The sequence below is a fragment of the Erythranthe guttata genome, chromosome 6 (genome assembly GCF_056151865.1).
Source record: "Erythranthe guttata isolate IM_541 chromosome 6, IM_541, whole genome shotgun sequence".
NCBI classification, from domain to species: domain Eukaryota; kingdom Viridiplantae; phylum Streptophyta; class Magnoliopsida; order Lamiales; family Phrymaceae; genus Erythranthe; species Erythranthe guttata.
This window is the reverse complement of record NC_142538.1, coordinates 6,522,309-6,541,196: the sequence shown is the minus strand read 5'-3', so window position 1 is coordinate 6,541,196 and position 18,888 is coordinate 6,522,309. Positions and strand designations below refer to the sequence as shown.

At 33.0% G+C, this 18,888-nt stretch overlaps 4 protein-coding genes across 6 annotated transcripts; 2 read left to right on the top strand and 2 right to left on the bottom strand.

The window, feature by feature from the left end:
- The first annotated feature begins 1,249 nt into the window (after nt 1-1,249).
- Nucleotides 1,250-3,115, top strand: LOC105964779 (F-box protein At5g51370). Its single transcript, XM_012989284.2, has 2 exons — nt 1,250-2,532; nt 2,636-3,115. The coding sequence occupies exons 1-2, from the start codon at nt 1,343-1,345 to the stop codon at nt 2,919-2,921; spliced, it is 1,476 nt and encodes a 491-aa protein (XP_012844738.2). The 5' UTR covers nt 1,250-1,342; the 3' UTR covers nt 2,922-3,115.
- Nucleotides 3,116-3,531: 416 nt separating this feature from the next.
- TIP5;1 (tonoplast intrinsic protein 5;1) lies at nt 3,532-4,733 on the bottom strand. The gene is made up of 3 exons (XM_012989288.2): nt 4,491-4,733; nt 4,155-4,408; nt 3,532-3,924 (listed from the first exon to the last, which is right to left on the bottom strand). Exons 1-3 carry the CDS (start codon nt 4,612-4,614, stop codon nt 3,535-3,537), a joined length of 768 nt encoding a protein of 255 aa, XP_012844742.2. The 5' UTR covers nt 4,615-4,733; the 3' UTR covers nt 3,532-3,534.
- Nucleotides 4,734-14,706: 9,973 nt separating this feature from the next.
- GONST3 (golgi nucleotide sugar transporter 3) lies at nt 14,707-16,852 on the top strand. The gene is made up of 2 exons (XM_012989299.2): nt 14,707-15,152; nt 15,498-16,852. The coding sequence occupies exon 2, from the start codon at nt 15,503-15,505 to the stop codon at nt 16,625-16,627; it is 1,125 nt and encodes a 374-aa protein (XP_012844753.1). The 5' UTR covers nt 14,707-15,152; nt 15,498-15,502; the 3' UTR covers nt 16,628-16,852.
- Nucleotides 16,853-18,828, bottom strand: LOC105964797 (cell number regulator 6). 3 transcript variants are annotated; one of them, XM_088819728.1, is made up of 5 exons: nt 18,639-18,828; nt 18,388-18,506; nt 17,871-17,985; nt 17,353-17,621; nt 16,853-17,238 (listed from the first exon to the last, which is right to left on the bottom strand). In XM_088819728.1, the coding sequence occupies exons 2-5, from the start codon at nt 18,496-18,498 to the stop codon at nt 17,020-17,022; spliced, it is 714 nt and encodes a 237-aa protein (XP_088675854.1). In that variant the 5' UTR covers nt 18,499-18,506; nt 18,639-18,828; the 3' UTR covers nt 16,853-17,019. The 3 variants fall into 3 exon arrangements, with proteins under 3 accessions (XP_088675854.1, XP_012844755.2, XP_012844756.2); XM_012989301.2 differs by having other exon boundaries at nt 18,388-18,499; nt 18,639-18,810; XM_012989302.2 differs by having other exon boundaries at nt 17,353-17,617; nt 17,867-17,985; nt 18,388-18,814.
- Nucleotides 18,829-18,888: the final 60 nt, after the last annotated feature.

Below are 18,888 nucleotides of genomic sequence, written 5' to 3'. Positions count from 1 at the left end.
ATTAAAATTATATATAACTACAGTTTATTATTTACTTTATAATTTTTTTCATTATACTATAAATATTTTTTAATAAAAGATTAATAATAAAAAAAAGCAAAAAAAAAAAAAAAAACATAATGAGATCGAACTCGAGCTCGAGCTCGAGCCCAAAAAAAATAACTCGGTGAGCTCGAGCTTGGCATAATGGACTCGAGCTCGAGTCTGCCAAAACAGCCGAGCTCGGCTCGTTCACACCCCTAGTCAAGAGACACATTTTATGATCATCTTGTTTCAAAATGTGGAGCTCGTAAAATGGGTACTAACTGGAGAATATTACACATAATCTACAAGATTCAATTAATTGACATTTTGCACCCTCGAGTTATAATTGTTTGGAACTTTACACCCTTAAATTGTAAAAATTGCAGAATACGCCCTCCAATTGTAATACCCTTTGCAAAGTGCACCCTCATTCAACGTTTGGCTTAAAATGTGACCTGTGATATTGAAATGGGGGCACTTTGCCAAGGATATTATAATTGGAGGGTGCATTCTGCTATTTTTACAATTTAAAGGTGCAAAATGCCAAACACTTGTCATTCGATGGTGCAAAATGCTTACTCAAAAGATTCCACTAAATTTGACACATAATGGATGCGTAATTTTTGTGTGTTTGGTATTGACTATTGAATAAAGAAAAATGAAAATTTTAATATTTTTGTGGGCTTAATCACACTTTGCACCCTTGAAATTATATCATTTTGGCATTTTGCACCTCCGAAATAATTAATAGCATTTTGCACCCTCGAAACACAATATATCTTAAAATGATATTTTTTTACAAATATTTGTACCTAATATTTCCACCAGTTACAATAACACATCTATCAATCAAATAATTTAGCGATAAAAGTTTATTTGATTTTATTTTGTAAGAAAATATAATTTAGCGATAAAAGTGCATTGTGAATGATTTATTGTGTTTTGAGAATGCAAAGTGCTATTATTGTTTTTCAAAGGTTAAAAGTGCCAAAATGCTCAATTTCAAGGTCTTTTTGGCATTGATTTTCATTTTATAAATGATCTAGTTAAAAGATTAGTTAAATTAAAACTAAAAGAACCCAACTAATAAATGTAATGGGGTTCACGTTTCAGTATTTCCAGCAAACTGCCGACCGAGCGCAAATTCAAATTCTCATGTCCCGACAAATAAATTTCAACAATTTGAAACAACAATTCCTTAACACTTATACCCCACAATACACACACAAACACCTTCATAGCATAGATGCCCGTTAGCATCAAAACCCAGAAAACCCCAATCAAATTCAATTCTTTCGAAGAAGTGCAGAGATAATTAATGGCTTGTTCGGCCGCTGACAAAGAAAACAAAGAGCCGCCATGGTTCAAGAACAAGAAAGCCTTGAGCAACGTGCTGTACTCAATGCGTCGCCATTCCCTCAGCAGCACTACTCAAGAAAGGGTCCCTCTTTCTGTTTTCTCAAAACCCACAACCAAACTCCAAGCTGATTTTACCACTCTCACAACAAGTCTTGTTTCCGACAGAACTTCGCTTCTCTCCGATGGAATCTTGCTCAAGATTCTCTCCAAGATTCCCGAATCACAGAGGACTGCGAATTTTCTTGTTTCCAAGAGGTGGCTCAATCTTCAAGGCAGGCTCGTCAGATCCTTGAAGCTTCTCGATTGGGATTTTCTCCTTTCAGGTAGATTACTTCTCAGATTCCCTAATCTCGTTCGCGTCGATTTGGTCGGTGGATGTCTCGTTTCGCCTCGTAACAACTCGGGTATTTCGGTCTCCCACAAGACTGTATCCTTTCGTGTCGGTTCCGATAATAAAGATTGGGTTTTTAATGAAGATTCTGTGTTGAGTGCTGATGAAGTAGACAGGGGTTTGAGGGTTTTAGCCGACGGTTTTCCGAGTTTAAGGAAATTAGCGGTGATCAATGCGGGTGAAACGGGCTTGTTGATAGTAGCTGAGGAATGCCCCACGTTGCAAGAACTCGAGCTGCGTATGTGCAACGATCGTGTTCTTCGTGGGATCGCCGCCTGCAAGAATTTGCAGATTTTAAGGTTGAGTGGGACCGTCAATGGGCTTTATGTGTCGTTGGTTTCGGATATCGGATTGAGTATTGTAGCAAAGGGGTGCAAGAGATTGGTCAAACTCGAATTGAGCGGATGTAAAGGGAGTTACGAGGGGATTCGAGCAATTGGTCAATGTTGCCTAATGCTCGAAGAGTTGACTCTTTGTAGTCACGAAATGGAGGATGGTTGGCTGCTGGCTCTTTCGTACTTCGAAAATTTGAAATCTTTAAGGCTTTTGTCGTGTACGAGGATCGATGGTGGTTTTCGAGTCGACGAGCATTTGGGATTTTGTCCGGCGGTCGAAAGTTTATTTTTGGAGAAGTGTCGGATAAGGGATAAAACGAGTTTGCGGGCGTTGTTTTTAGTGTGTCGAAATGTGAAAGAATTAGTTTTGAAGAATTGTTGGGGTCTCACGGATGATATGTTCACCACTGCAAGTGTTTTAAGGTAACTTTCCGTTTGTACGAAAAATCTTATTATAGATTAAATTAATAATCTCGAAAAGAATTGTTAATATGTAACTTTTTCGATGTGGTGATTTACTTTGCAGGACAATGAGAATGCTGTCTTTAGAAGGGTGCTCGTTGCTTACATCGCAAGGTTTGGAGACTGTAATAATCTCGTGGAACGAACTTAAGAGCCTCAAAGTGAAGTCGTGTAATAATATAAAGGACGACGAAGTGGTTTCGGACGTGTTTTCGTCTCTCAAGAATTTGAAATGGGAGCCCGATAGAAGAACTCGTGTTTCGATTAGTCTTGATGGAACTGGAATGGGAAAGAGGGGCGACAAGTTCTTCAATAAAGCCCGTGATTGGAAATCTTTGCCGGGCTCGTAGAAACTTCAAATCTAACATGTTGTGTTACATTGTTGTTGTTCCGGTGGCGGATCCAACAAAGGGCTACTATAGAGGGGGGCCATGGCCCCCCACCGCTTCTCAAAAACCTCCAAAGATTTGTTTTTTTTTTTCAACCATCATACATAATAAACTTTTATTACTTCCAATTCTTGTAAGAAAATTATCATTGCTTAGTTGATGAGTTTATTGCAAATAGTACCCCTGTGATATATCGAATTTCTAAAAAAATATCTTATATTATTTTATTGACAAAACCCCCCTACAATTTAATTGGTTTTTCGCAATTAATACCCCTGTTTAGGATGTTTTGTGCTGCAAAAACTTAATTATAAGGGGGGTTTTGCAAATAAAAATAACATGGGGCTATCTTTTAGCAAATCGATACAACACACGGGTACTAATTGCAAGAAACCCCATATCACATTTTTATGTAATTTCAAAGGATCAAGAAGAACAAGAACCAAACAGTTATTACTAATCATTCAAATTAGCAGTAAGTTGATGTACAAGAAAACTACTATCTTCCTAAAATAAAAAAAAGAAAAACAAAACAAATTATTTCATGAATAAAACAATCTGGTTAAGCAACAATTTAAACTCCAACTCCATCATCAGAAACACCCCTCAAAGAATCAGGGGATTGGAAAGGGAAAACGACGTTATCGTAAACAATTCCAGCAACAGCCCCTCCGATTAAAGGCCCGACCCAATAAACAGCTTGATTCTTGAAACTGCCTCCGATAAGCGAAGCACCAAACGAGCGTGCTGGATTCATCGACCCCCCCGTGAAAGGACCCGATGCCAAAACATTTGCCCCGGCTATAAACCCGATTGCTAGAGGTCCCATATTGGCCCCCATTGCCCCCCTCCTGGGGTCCGCAGATGCGTACACGGTGTACACAAGTCCGAATGTCATCACACCTTCCAATACTGCTGCTCCGAATCCAGTCATTTCGCTCGGGATTGCGTGCACTGGTATTTGCTGCAAATATTCAAGAAAATAATATCAGATCAATGTACAGTAGAACCTCCATGAATTAATAACCTCGATTAAATAATAGTTTCTCTTTGTCCCGACTTGGTGAAAACTTATTAAAATATTAACCCGATAATTTAATAATTCGCTAAATTAATAGAATCCGCTAGTCCCGACTGTATTAATTTATAGATGTTTAACTATATATATTATTTATTTATTTATTTTTCATTTACCTGTCCGACGGTAGTTGTTTTTAAGAGAAGACAAGCCATAACCGAAGCAAGCATTTGTGCCATCCAATAGAACATAGCCATGGGAATCGTAATGTGTCCTCCGACCGCCATTCCGAAGGTGACTGCCGGATTCACATGTCCGCCGGAGACGCTGGCGGAAATGTACACCGCCGCCGACAAGGCGAATGCGTTCGCCATTGCAATAACCGCTAGGCTTGACGGATCGGGTAGTGCTGAATCAGCCATCATTTTTCCTGTTAAAAACAAATTTATATGCAACTAATTATCAAAAGGGTGATTTATTCGATACTAGCGAAACGTCACAAAAATACGTACGGGATGACATGGCGGCACCGACAGTGGCGAAGACGAAGAGGAAGGTGGAAATAAACTCTGCGAGGTAAGATCGGAGAGCGATGGGAGTGATGGAGTGGTCCAAACGGGATTTGAGTGATGCCATTTTTTGCTATCAACTTTTATGAAATTAAAGAACATAAAATTAATGGATTCGTTGATTTATTATTATGTAAGATTCTGAGAGAGAGAGTTTGAAGTTTATTGAGAAGTTATAAGCAGTTGGGAGGAAATTTGTGGAGTGGAAGAGAAGTTGTGACGGTTGGTGAATGGAGGTGTTTGATTTCAAAATTTTTGCCGCCAATTACAGTTATGTAAAGTTTTTTTTTTTTCTTTTTTTTTTCTCTTTTAAATACACTACTAATTGAGTGTGAAAATTGTACATTTGAAATATGGAAAATGAAGAATACAGTACGGCTTTTAGTAAACGTAGGATTTATTTTTTATTCCTATTTAGAACGTATTTTAGACTTTTAGTAGCTACATACATAATATAAAAATTAATTCTCATCCAATAGTTTTTATTAAATGTTTACAAAACTATATTTATTCTCTACAATCTTCAATCTCAAACACATTTGAATAAATACTTTAAATTCGTTTAAATTTCGTTTATCCTACAAAATATTTTGTCCGATGAAAAATATTCACTATAATCGACTTCTTTAAACGTCTCGAGATGATCCCGGTCCAAATTTGTAACAAAGTTAATATATATTATAAAATTTTGTACGAATAACAGAAAAAATGCAAATTTTGCACATAAAACATGAATTTTTTTTCGCACCTAAATGATTATTTTACCTCGCTTTTAATAGCACTTTCAGCCGCATCATCCTCCAAAACCAATAAATTCACGTTCTTAGTGATTAATGATGATTAATAATTGTGTGATATTCTTCCAAAGTACTGTCGATGGAGACTTATAAAAAAAAGTTTGAAAGAATAATATGAGATGTATTAGGTTTTGAATTTTTAAATAGTCTACATTTACTAAAACTCTTCATGTAATATTCTCCATGTCGTTAAAAACATCTAAAAGAATAATATTTGACAAAATAAGATGGGATATATATTATCTTTTGATTTTTTTTTAAATAAAACGTCCTACATTCATTACAACACGTCGTGCATTCATCACCACCCTTTGAATATATAGAAAATGAGTTCTTGTTTGATCGGGAAGATTAACCATAATTAACTAAATAATTAGACTTTGTTTGATGTTTGGTATCCCCAATAACTTACGGGTCGACTCGCAAATATTATGTTATCATGACTTATTTTATCTTCTAAGTATATTTTTTATTGTCCAATAATATAAATGGATTTAATAAAATTATCTTAACTAATCGTATCCTAACAACTAAACTAGACCGAAAGTATAACTCTAACGAGACTTGGTTTAGTATTTCTGAAAATAATTTGTTATTGTGGGACATTAATCCCTCATTGTCCAAATTAGTAAATTACCAATGTGATTCATGTATGCAAATTCGAAACTAATTAAAATTTTGTTCCAACAAATTCAGAATAGGCGAATTTCGAAATTTCAATTTTTTTAGTCACCACTAATTAGGGGTGGAAATTAGAATGGAAATTCTGAATTTTGCCGAATTCCGAAAACTACTATTCCAAAATTTTCATTTCTTTTGGAAATAAACTGGAATATATATTACTAGTACTTCACCCGTGCGTTGCACGGATGTCAGTTTTGAAATGAGAAATAATAATAATATTGAAACGACTATCTCTTTATAACAACACGAATTCAAGTATAAAAAATGGAAGGAAATAAAATAAAAAAACATAAACTTTATTTCTTAATTAAGAGTTGTAACATAAGAAATTCAATTATATATTATAAAGAAGAAAATACGAAACACGCAAAACACGATATGAAGATTAAGTGAAATCATTAAAACATATGGTATAAACTCTATTTCGTGGAATGCAATCTACTACATTATGTCAATCTTCTGCAAAATAACTAAGTTAACAACAAATACGGTAGCAGAGAAATAACATAATAGATATTCAAATAATAACCTGTAAGTTTATTACTAACGATGTTCAAATAGTGATGCACATTACTCAAACAACAATACAACTTATAAATATTGCAAAACAGATAAGAAATCGATGTATACGCCATTATTGATACCAATTCTGATACCAATATCGATACCAATACCGATACCAATACGGATATCAATACTGATACCAATACTGATACCAATATTGATATTAATATCGATACTAATACTGATACTAATTAACATCGATACTCATACTACTATTAATACTGATACTGATACTAATACTAATACTAATACTAATACTAATACTAATACTAATACTAATACTAATACTAATACTAATACTAATACTAATACTAATACTAATACTAAAATACTAATACTATTACTAATACTAATACTAATACTAATACAAATACTAATACTAATACTAATATTAATACTAATACTAATATACAAATACAATACTAATACTAATACTATTAATAATAGCAATCCTACAAATATTAATACCAACACCAATACTAATACTAATACTAATACCATTACCAATACTAATATCAATACTAATACCAGTACTAATGTTAATATTGATATTAATACTAATGCTAATGGTAATACTAACACTAATAGTTATACTAATAATGATGCTAATAATGATACTAAAAATGATACTAATAATGATATTAATACTAATACCAATATCAATACTAATATCAATACCAATACTAATATCAATACTAATATCAATACTAATGTCAATACTGATATTAATACTAATATTAATACTAATGCTAATGCTAATACTAACACTAATAGTAATACTAATAATGATACTAATAGCGATAATGATACTCGTACTGATACTCGTACTAATACTGATACTGATACTGATACTGATATTAACACTAATACTAATACTAATACTAATACTAATACTAATACTAATACTAATACTAATACTAATACTAATACTAATACTAATACTAATAATAATACTAATACTAATACTAACACTAATACTAATACTAATACTATACTAATAATAATACTAATATCAATACTAATACTAATACTAATACTAATACTAATACTAATACTAATACTAATACTAATATTAATACTAATACTAATAATAATACTAATACTGATATTGATACTAATACTTATATTTATACTAATAATAATACTAATACTAATACTAATATTAATATCGATACTAATACTAATACTAATACTAATGCAAATATTAATTCTATTACTAATACTAATACGTTAATATTATAAGTGTTAATGATAATTTACATGTACTAATGCTAATACTAATTTCTATATTAATGCTAATCTGGATATACTAATGCTAGTTATAATCGTTATCATAATCTATTTCAAATCCTTATCATATTTCTAATCCTATTCCCTTAGGGGAGGTAAAGGTAATATTAAAATGTTATGAAGGTGTTATTTAAGAAGAATAAATTAAGATTCCGTGTAAAGTCCCCATCAGGGTAATTTTTTTATTTAAAAAGTACCATAAAAAAATGTCGCGTGTGCAGGGTAGAATCAACATTTTTCGGGGAATATAATATTCCAAGTAATAAAAACAATTCCGTGAAAAGTCATAGTGTAAGGGGGTCGATGTAAGACGGAAACAAACATTCCGTTAAATTAGCCTAAGTTCAGGGGGTTTTCGTAATTTATCCCTGTTAATATACAACTTAAATAGATTTACACCTATGATCATATGTTAGAAACTAACATAAAGGCTGATGTTAATGAAAATAGATCAAATTTCAATTAACAAAAGTCACTATAAAATGCTTATATAAATAATAAATGGAAAAAGAAAAATTAATTGATTTTTTTGTGTAAATCAGTCGAATATATTGTGATTTTAAAAAAAGTAGAGATATAAAATCGATATTAGATTCTTATAAATATTATAAAATAAATAATTTTATTTTACAAATATTTTAAAATTTTAATTAAAAAAAATATATCTGATTTTATATGATGGGAAATAGAAAACTTAAGAATATTTCATTAATTTAGATACATAACTTGTAAGTTAGACAAAGAACTCATCTATTCCAATATCAAAGTATAGTGGGATATATACGTTGTTAAAATATTTACTAATCAATTATTTACGCTATGATATCCTACATTAATATTTTTATTTTTCGATGATTTAAAACTTTAACTTTAAAAATTAGCCAAAATATTTATAGTTAAATATTTTTTTTCCATGATAGGATGTCTATATCTTTACCCACATTATAATGGATTGCATTAAATCTCGTATAAGTTCAATATTGCAGCAATATCGTACCAAATGAAATGATAAACTAATTTGATATTTGTTAGATAATTTTTTATTGGTATACTATGATATTTGAAATTTGATAATTTTTTCAAGCTTAGCTCGTACAGATAGTTTAAGGTTTTCTTTTATGAGAATGAACAATTGTATAAACAATGGATTGTGATAGACTGAAAATGGGAATAAATATATCGAGAAAATCATAATTAGGCAATTTACAACACTTGTTTATCGAAATATTGCACACATACAAAATCTAAGACTAAATATAGAACTATTTTAGGAACATATAGCCGCACAATGCGTATCAATATATTATTTTGTAGTATACGGAATCTTACGAAATCTTTTTTTCCATCCAGGCTAGTGCACGTAATAATACCCACTAACATGTGCAGATATATGCATATATACGTAATAATATTAATTGTTTTGATTTTTTGTTTACTCATTAGTTTGATGAATGATAAAAATACCTATTCTATTCTAAGATATTTATTTAATTATGAGTTGGATCTTTTTAACGTATTTGTAGGCAGTATAATATATAGCAATTTATATAAACTATATATTTTGATAATTAATATATATATATATATATATATATATATATATATATATATATATATAAAAATACCGTATCATGGGAAAAATAATATCAAATATACAAATATATGTTATCGAATAAATGCTTATAATAACACATATAATAATCAAGTATATATATATATGAAAGACGTGGTTAGTATATTTGTACATATATATTTGAATTTGTTTCATATAGTTACATATACAGAAAAGTCAAATTAAAGATTACATTATCAAACATGTTTTGTTTCAAACATTATTAAATATACAAACTTCGATAATATTTTTCAATAAAATAAGTTTCAAGATTCAATACTTACATGAAGAACATAAACAATAAAGTGAAAATCAACGGTATCTAAGAACTAATTTTTTTAACTTCGAGAGAAATTTGTCGGCCGTCCAGTAAACGAAGTAGGCACTGTCATACGACCTTGTAACAGTAAAACATTCGCCTCTCCATTCAAAACCGAGTATGACAATCCCTTACAATTTCCAAATACCAATTCTTTGTTATGCAAACCATCGTCTATCAATCGGCACGATTCAGTCATATTAAAAGTATAAGCGAGGCACATGTCTTTCCTAAACCCATCGAACATAGCTTTCGAGAGGATATTCATATGAAAAATATAATAAAATATAAATATTAATTAGTAAGAAAAACAAAATGAAACATATTGTTAAAATCATGAGGTAAAGATGATTCATTCATGTATTTATACGAACCTATATGATTCTTTCATAAAATAATTGAAAGTATTAACACCAAATTTGAGCATATAATATATTGAAATTATAATTACGAAATTTCGAAGGTAATATAATATTATAAAAATAAAAATGAAAGAAAAATACTCAATAAAAAATAACGAAAGAACTGAATAACATAATGAAAAAAAATCAAGAAAACTTAATTTCACAAGGGAGCCGATTTTATCAAAACAACCATACGCTTTTTATCGAATGAAAAATGATGGTGGAATAAAGTGAATCGGTGGGGGTTATATACTTGTATATGAACAATGAAAAAAGAAACAATCAATTACATATGGTAATAATAAAAAAAACATTAAATGCAATAAAAAGATGATAATTTTTTTTATTAAGAAATAATATTGTAGACCTTATTCTAGGAAGGTATATGTAAAAAATGATAAATATTATTATGTGGGATATTACACTTTAAATCCTATCCTTTATATATATATATATATATATATATATATATATATATATATATATATATATATATATATATATATATATATATATATATATATATATATATATATATATATATATATATATATATATATATATATCATACGCATGATTGATTTAAATTGGTGCTGATTTTTTAAATGTGATATGCTTTGATTGGTAATTTTTATATATAAAACTTAATATTATATATAAAGTTAATAATTATAGTTAATGACATGTACAATTTTATAAATGATGACATGTTTTTTGCTTAATTTTCTTAACCAATTAAATAGACACATGGGATGAAATTAAGGACACGTTATCATTTGAAATTGACAAATGTCAATCAATTAGGTGTGGAATTCAACTTTTATATATTATATAGATATTACGATTATTGAATCAATTTTAATTTTCAAAAATATTTCCAAAAAAGTCCGATTATGTTCCAAAAATTACAGATATAACATCAATGGTGTTATGTATTTTATATTATAGGGTGACTAAAAATTGGAAATTCTGAATTCTAGCCAGTGCGATCCGAATTTTTTTGACTTGGGACAAGTTTTTTTCATTCCAATTTTCAAAATGTCGATTGGAATTCGATTTTCACTTTCGAGATTTTTTTAAGTGCTATTGGATGCGTCTGACTTCCATCCCCACGGCGGCCTCGATGCTACACCCGGTTATAATCACCGGGTGTGGCTAATTGTGACACGTGTCCCACTTTATGAGTTAATTGTTTATTTTTTATTTTTAATAATAATTTTCTTTTTAAAGTAAATCAGAATTTTAACTTTAATTATTTAAATATTTTCTCTCTCCATTTTAACTATCATCTTCATCCTCCTCTTGATGCACGTTTCTTCCTCTCGTCAAAATTAGAGTAACCATTGCTGCAATTGAAAGAATCTTTATGCCTATACAGTTGATTTTTATTTTTCTAACAAACCCTTTTGATAAAAAAAAAAAACTTTCATTAAAATTATAAAATCCAAATTTTGAAAGTAAGACTGAAAAATCAAATGCCCAGATTCTGATGGACTTCAAAAATTTAACTGGATGTTCACAAATAATATTGCAGCTTTCTCTGAAAAACATTGATGGCTATTCCTTCATTTTTTTTCGCTCTTCACTCCACAACAAGTTTAAATCAAACATTTGTTATATTTGTTTGATACTTACGGTGGTCTTACAGAGACCCAAAATTAAATCCAGCTTTGAAGTGAATAAAAATTCTTTCAATTACATGGGTTGCTGCAATTTCGATGGATTATTGTTAGAGAATGAATTAGTGAAAAAAAGAAGATGAGTATGGAAGGAGAGAGAAAATTACGGATGTGGGTGGGGTTCTTTTGAAAATAATTAAAAATTCAATTAATAAATATAATAAAAATAAAAAATAAACAATTAACTCATAAAGTGGGACACGTGTCACAATTAGCCACACCCGGTGATTATAACCGGGTGTAATAGTAAATAATAATATTTATATTACAAGTAGGGGTGCAAGTTGGAACGGAATTTCCAATTTCCGCCGGTTCCGATCCGAAAAGTTCCGATTTTGGAACAACTTTTTTCATTCCGACTTCCGAAATTCCGATTTCCGAATTTTTCCGATTTTTTTGGATTGGAATTGGAATTATATAAAATATATTTGGAATTTCCGATTTCCGATCCGATTTAATTCCGATATTATTTCCGATTTTTTTCCGAAAAATACACCTATAAATAATATATTTTATATTATACTTACTTTCCAAAACAATACGCCTATAAGTTTTGTTTTAGGATTTTGACATAATGAATTGTTGTTAAAAGTTTTATTGGATATTATGTTGTGTTTATATTTATTTATTTTTTTGAACTGAAATTTAGTAATTATTAGTTTTACTTTTATCGATGTGGATGTTCTTATTTTTTAAAAAATATAAACATCCTAGAAAATTTGGGCTAAGTTTTGAAATTTTAAAGCTTATGTGAGTTCCGATTTTTTTCCGAAATTCCGAAATTTCCGGGTCTTTTGGAATTGGAATGAATCTTTAGATTCCGAAATTTTTGGAATTGGAATTGGAATCGATTTTGTACTTCCGATTTTTTTTGGAAATTTTCCGAAAAGGCTAATTCCGATCCGATCCATCCGACTTTCACCCCTAATTACAAGTGTCAGGAAATATTTTTGAAAATTTAAATTAGATCAGTAACCAAAATCTATTATGTATTACAATTCAACTAAAAAAGGGAAAAAATCGGAATCAGAACTTGTAGAATGATGGTAAAAGATATTGTTTCAAATTTTCTTTTTTTTTTTTTAATTCAAAAAATGTTTCATTAGCTCATTTGAGAGCAGAGGATCGACTGAATCTTGACAGGAAGAACACCCAAATTACATGAACCTTTTTTAGATAATGACGCTACTTCATGAGCTACCCGATTACCTTCCCAAAATATATTGGACCGTAAAAGCGGCAAAAGTTTCAATCATCTGTTTAATCTCTTCAATGATATTTCCATATTCGGCTCGTGAGCTTGATCTTCCCTGGATAGCTGCAATAATCACATGTGAATCGCCTTCTAAAATGATTGTTGCCCAATTATTCTGCAAGCCATTTCAACAGCCAATAAAGCCGTTTTTGCCTCTACCGACGTAGGATCCAAATTTGATTTCAAAAACCGCGAACCCATCCTACGTATACACCCAAGCTCGATCTTCCTATAGCATCAAAATAATATATTCCATCCTTCTATTCATCGGAGCATCAAAATTAATGTACACTACATTTGGCTCGGGGGGAATCCATTTCACTAAAGTTCGACTGCGCAGAAGGCATATCTGTAGTACTTGTATTGTAGCTATATGTAGCTCATTCCAAAATTTCTTAGAAAACCCTACTATATTCATAGCATCAGAAATCATACCTTCGAACACCCGTTTGTTACGAGCATACCAAATCCCCCAACATAGTAGTATGCATTGTTCAAATGCCTTGGAATCTAGATTTTTTTTACGGTACGCAACCATGCACCCAATTCAATTTCCGTTGTATGATATATTGACTGTAGTATCTCACTCAATGGCCATACTTGACGAGCAAAAGTACAAAGAGCAAAAAGATGCATAACATCTTCTCCTGTTTCGTCACAAAAGACACCACGATTAACTTCCAAAACCTTGCGTGTCATCAAATTTGTGGAAATAGGCAGCAAGTTTTTAAATGCTCTCTAGAGGAAAATCTTGATCTTGTTTAGTAGAGTTAAAGCCCATATCCACTTCCACTCTTGAGCATTATGAGGATTCGAGATAATTTCAGGTTGAACACTGCCATATTGTCTGATTCTAAGGGTCAAATGATAAGTACTACGAATTGAGAAAAACTCGTTTCGATTATAGTGTCAAATATAGCGGTCCGAATGCTCTAGCCTACCAGAGGGATAGCTAGAATTGCTTTGCAATCGTCTTCAAAAACCGAATGCACTAGGCCTACTATCCTACCCAAAGGGGTAGAGAGAATTGTTTTACAATCGTCATAAAAAAACCTCTCTTAAATTAAACCAGACTTCCACAGCCCTGTATCTTCATGAATTAATTCGATTACTTTCATTTCCGACTCCCTGTCTTCAATGGGTGTGAAAATCTGAAATGTATTTTCTCTCGCCAACCATTTATCCTTCCAAATATTAACCGAATGCCCATTGTCGATTCTCCAACGAAGGCCAACTTTGACTAGATAAATAGAACTCCGCAGTGTGGAAATTTCAACTCCAATGAAAGTTGGTTTCTTGTGGGCACCAAGTCTGAGTTCGCTGCTTTAATGGACCGTTGAGTTATCATGATTTACATTCATCCATCAAATACTTGTCAGGCCAAGGGACAGAGGGGTATGGGGCGATGAATTTCGCCTTTTGGTACAAGAATTCAAAAAAAAAAAAAAAAAAAAATAATTGGATCAAAATTTATGTCCCAATTTCCACTCATAATCTTAAATATAGTCAAATTAACATTGCACTATTTTATTTTATTTCACCACGATTAACTTCATTTATTTAGACATTACTTATTGCTGCTTAACTTGATTAGGATTAAATAATACAAAATCCCTTGTACTGAAGCACCTGCTTAAATTTAGCTCCTATTTATTTTTTCTCTTTCCCTTCTTCTTCTTCCCCATCACGATTCACAACCCCAAATCCAGCACCCATCCATCGCCGTTCGCCACCACAACCTCCCTTTCCCCTCCGCCCCCACCGACGGCCCCTCTGCCGGAGCCGCCCACCCCCTTTCTACTCACCTTCAACTCCGCCACTTACCGACACAAATTAACAAGATCCAGTGTCCAAATCTCCCTACGGCGGAGAAAAAAATAGCTTCACCGACACTGCTCTCTGCAAAGAGACGTTTCCACTGTATGTAAATCACGCCAGCCTCAGGCTTTTTCAGCCACCCAAAGTTCACTGACAGCGGCGCGTGGCATCAAATTTTGATAGGTACATTTTCTCCCCTCGATCAGTTATTCAGAATTTTTTATTTTTATTAGTGTATGTAATTAGCCCTAATTTGGGGCTTTCTTTTGATCTACTGATATTTTCAGTTACTCGTGATTCGAGGAACAAATTACAGTGAACAGCTAGTGTAATTGCTACTATTAGTTGAATAAACCAATTTTACTGTATATTTTCTAGCATGGATATAACAAAATTGCTGTATGCATCTGTTATTATTACTGAGCTATTAGGTTTAAATCCAACATTAACCTCGCAAAATGCGTGAATGAAGTTCGATTTGAGGTGTAATACGATTTTTGATTACGATGATAATGTACGTATGTTCAGATCAAATGTCCAACGATGCTGAAAATCCGAAAGAGGGAAATCCCATATCCGATTCGCAATCGATCTCTCCTGGACATCTATCATTCTGGTACAGCAGCTTGCTCCAGCAAGCCTCGGTTTACGGAATTGCCGCCGGTTACTGCCTTTCCGCCTCGCTTCTCTCGATCATCAACAAATGGGCGGTCATGAAATTCCCGTACCCAGGAGCACTCACCGCTATGCAGTACTTCACAAGCGTCCTCGGAGTTGTACTCTGTGGGTGGCTCAAGCTGGTGGACCACGATAAGCTCGATCTTCTTACCATGTGGCGCTTTTTACCCGCCGCGGTTATATTCTATCTCTCTCTATTCACAAACAGTGAGCTCCTACTCCACGCAAATGTCGACACATTCATCGTTTTCCGCTCCGCAGTTCCGATATTCGTTGCAATAGGCGAAACCCTCTATTTGCACCAGCCTTGGCCTGCGTTAAAGACATGGCTTTCGCTCGCCACTATCTTCGCTGGCAGTGTGCTTTATGTCATAACGGATTATCAATTCACACTCACTGCTTATAGCTGGGCTTTGGCTTACTTAGTGAGTATGTCGATAGATTTCGTTTACATTAAGCATGTGGTGATGACTATTGGTTTGAACACGTGGGGTCTTGTGCTGTACAACAATCTCGAGGCTTTGATGCTGTTTCCTGTGGAGTTGCTTATAATGGGGGAGCTGAAGAAGATTGAGCACGATATTTCGGATGAATCTGATTGGTCTTCGTTTCAGGTTGTTTTGCCTGTTGGATTATCGTGTCTGTTTGGTTTGGCGATCTCGTTTTTCGGATTTTCTTGCAGAAGGGCGATTTCTGCTACGGGGTTCACTGTTCTTGGCATAGTGAACAAACTGCTTACGGTTGTGATAAATTTGATTATTTGGGATAAACACTCGACTCTTGTGGGAACTTTGGGGCTTCTGATTTGTATGGGTGGTGGCATATTGTATCAGCAATCGACTAGCAATAAACCGAAGCCTGCAAAGGAAGTAGTGGCTCAAGAGAGTGATGAGGAAAAGCAGAAATTGCTTGAATTGCAAAGCATTGTGGGGAATGATGGTGATGAAAAGCAAGGTGCTGGAGTAGAAGGAAAATCATAGTTCAATTTCTTGGGAAGTTTCAATGTAATTGTTTGTTATATTTCCTTTTTGTTTTTGTTTCTTTTCTTCTTTTCTTTTGACTTTCTATACCTAGTTGATTCATTTGGGAAGTCGAATTTGTTAAATCCAACAGTCGACGAATTTTATAGTAGGAATTGTTCCATCTCGGATGTCCGGTTACATTTGTTGGTCTGAAAATATTTGACATTATTTTCTGCCTCGTAATTTCTGAATAGGGCTTGTATAAAACATTGAAACGTACAATACACCGAGAAAAGGGGCTTGAAAAGATTATACAGTCATCAGTTTTGTATATCGAAAAAGAAAACTAAAAACTTGAGCTAATGAAAAGCTTTCTGTAGAGTATATAGGGCAATACTACTGCTAGTTTGTTATAAAGCTTGCATCTCGAGATGAACTTGGTGGTTGGCATTTGCTGAGGTGGATGGTGAATCGCGTGCAGCACTCATCTCTTGAACGGGAGGTGGGTTAACAAGTGTCATTGGCATGGCGGTTTCATCTGATAATCGGGACTTCATCTCTCTGTGCTCCTGGCACAGAGCACACCAGTGCATGCAGCAGTGCACCAGGCAAGGGTCACATGGCGAGTTCTGCATTCGAACACGAAAATAAGAATTAAATCAACAATTCGTTTGAATACTATGATAAAACTGTGACGCCACAATCATTTTATTCTTTTATAAGTAGGAAAAAATTGAGATCACCTTGAGATGATATTTCTTCTGCAATGACTGGCGCATTATGCCGGTGTATATCCCACACATCCACCAACTGAAGAACAAACCTTCGTAAATGAGACATGTCATATTTGGGTCAATAAAACCATGCAGGGCTGCAGTTGCTGCAGCAAATGCAAGCCCACCCTCTACAAAGACAGCGTGACAAATGCATGGCCCGGTCCACGGAATATCTTCTCTCACATGCTCTACGTTGCGGCCGAACAGAACACAAGGGCAAAATAGTCCCGTTCTACCTATTACAAATCGAAAATAAAAGGCTTTCAAATCATCAAATTTACCGAAAACCTTAAAGATTTCAAATTTGCTTCTTCCGTTATTAATCTGCCAAATTCACCTTGAAAGCTATTTATTCGACTTCAAGAACTACTAAAAACCGTGCATTTTGTTTTTTCACTAGAGTTTGCAAAAATCGATTATCTATAGCAGTTTGCGACACATTAGAAATCTTCAATATCTTTCACTGAACTATGAAACGAACTTACAACTTTCTGCATCTTCTGCACAACCAAAGATCCCAGTAGTCCAAGGCTCATCGGCAGGAGCTAGATAGCTTTCCGGTAAAGGCTGTCCACATTCGTTGCACTTGCGAACGTGCAACTACAGATAAAAAACCACACATATATAATCAAAATTCTGAACACAAAAGGAAAAAAAATCGGCAAACAACAAGTCTATTCAAGGCTTTCAAGAAGATTCTAATATGGATTCACAAACAAGGAGTCTTTATTTACCGAATAGGCATTCGGCTTCATACTCGATCTAATTCAATCTCACAAGAATCAGATCGAAATTGGGGGATATTCTAAAATCCGAAATGCGATTAGGTATAGAAAAAAGATTGAAATTCAAATTAAAACAAGTATACACTATGCACAAACCAGATAGAAAACAAACTCCCAATTTATTTAATCACCACTCAGTCTATCACACAATAAAACATACACAGACGATAGATACACACATATAGATACAGAAATTTAGGGGGAAACGGAAAATTACCTGAGGAACATCGATTGGCTGATTAAGCTCGCCGGGCTTAATCTCCTCCATCGGGCCTTGATCCTTGGTCAACTTCACATATCTCGAAGCGTGACTCAATTCCTCCGCCATTCTTCAAACTATCCGAAGAAAAAGCCCCAAAAAAATTCAGAAAATTCCGGCAAAAGTAAAACCCCAAAACTGAATTGAAGAAGATGAAATCACCGAATAGAAAAAGGGGGGCGCAGACGATACACACAGAGTGTACTTACAAATTGATTGATTGATTGATTGATTGATTGATGATGAACGCAATTGGATTGTGACGAAATAGGAAGTGTAGAATTGAAAATGGCGGAGATTTGGGTGAAATTTCTTTTCGGTGTGTGAACTATGAACTGACTTTCTGTGTATTCTACTCAACACGGAAGCATAAACATGGTTTATTTTTTTTAATTTTCGCGATTAGGAATTTATTTTATTTTATCATAATAAATATTTTTTTCCAATTTCTTTTTTTTT

What these genes read in the sequence shown, in the direction of transcription:
- LOC105964779 (XM_012989284.2), top strand. Translation starts at nt 1,343, where the DNA reads ATGGCTTGTTCGGCCGCTGACAAAGAAAACAAAGAGCCGCCATGGTTC. An exon ending in ACCACTGCAAGTGTTTTAAG is followed by an intron (nt 2,533 to 2,635) that starts GTAACTTTCCGT and finishes TTTACTTTGCAG; the next exon opens with GACAATGAGAATGCTGTCTT.
- GONST3 (XM_012989299.2), top strand. Translation starts at nt 15,503, where the DNA reads ATGTCCAACGATGCTGAAAATCCGAAAGAGGGAAATCCCATATCCGAT.
- LOC105964797 (XM_088819728.1), bottom strand. Translation starts at nt 18,498, where the DNA reads ATGGCGGAGGAATTGAGTCACGCTTCGAGATATGTGAAGTTGACCAAG. An exon ending in TGCAGAAGATGCAGAAAGTT is followed by an intron (nt 17,622 to 17,870) that starts GTAAGTTCGTTT and finishes GATTTGTAATAG; the next exon opens with GTAGAACGGGACTATTTTGC. An exon ending in AGAAGAAATATCATCTCAAG is followed by an intron (nt 17,239 to 17,352) that starts GTGATCTCAATT and finishes GTTCGAATGCAG; the next exon opens with AACTCGCCATGTGACCCTTG.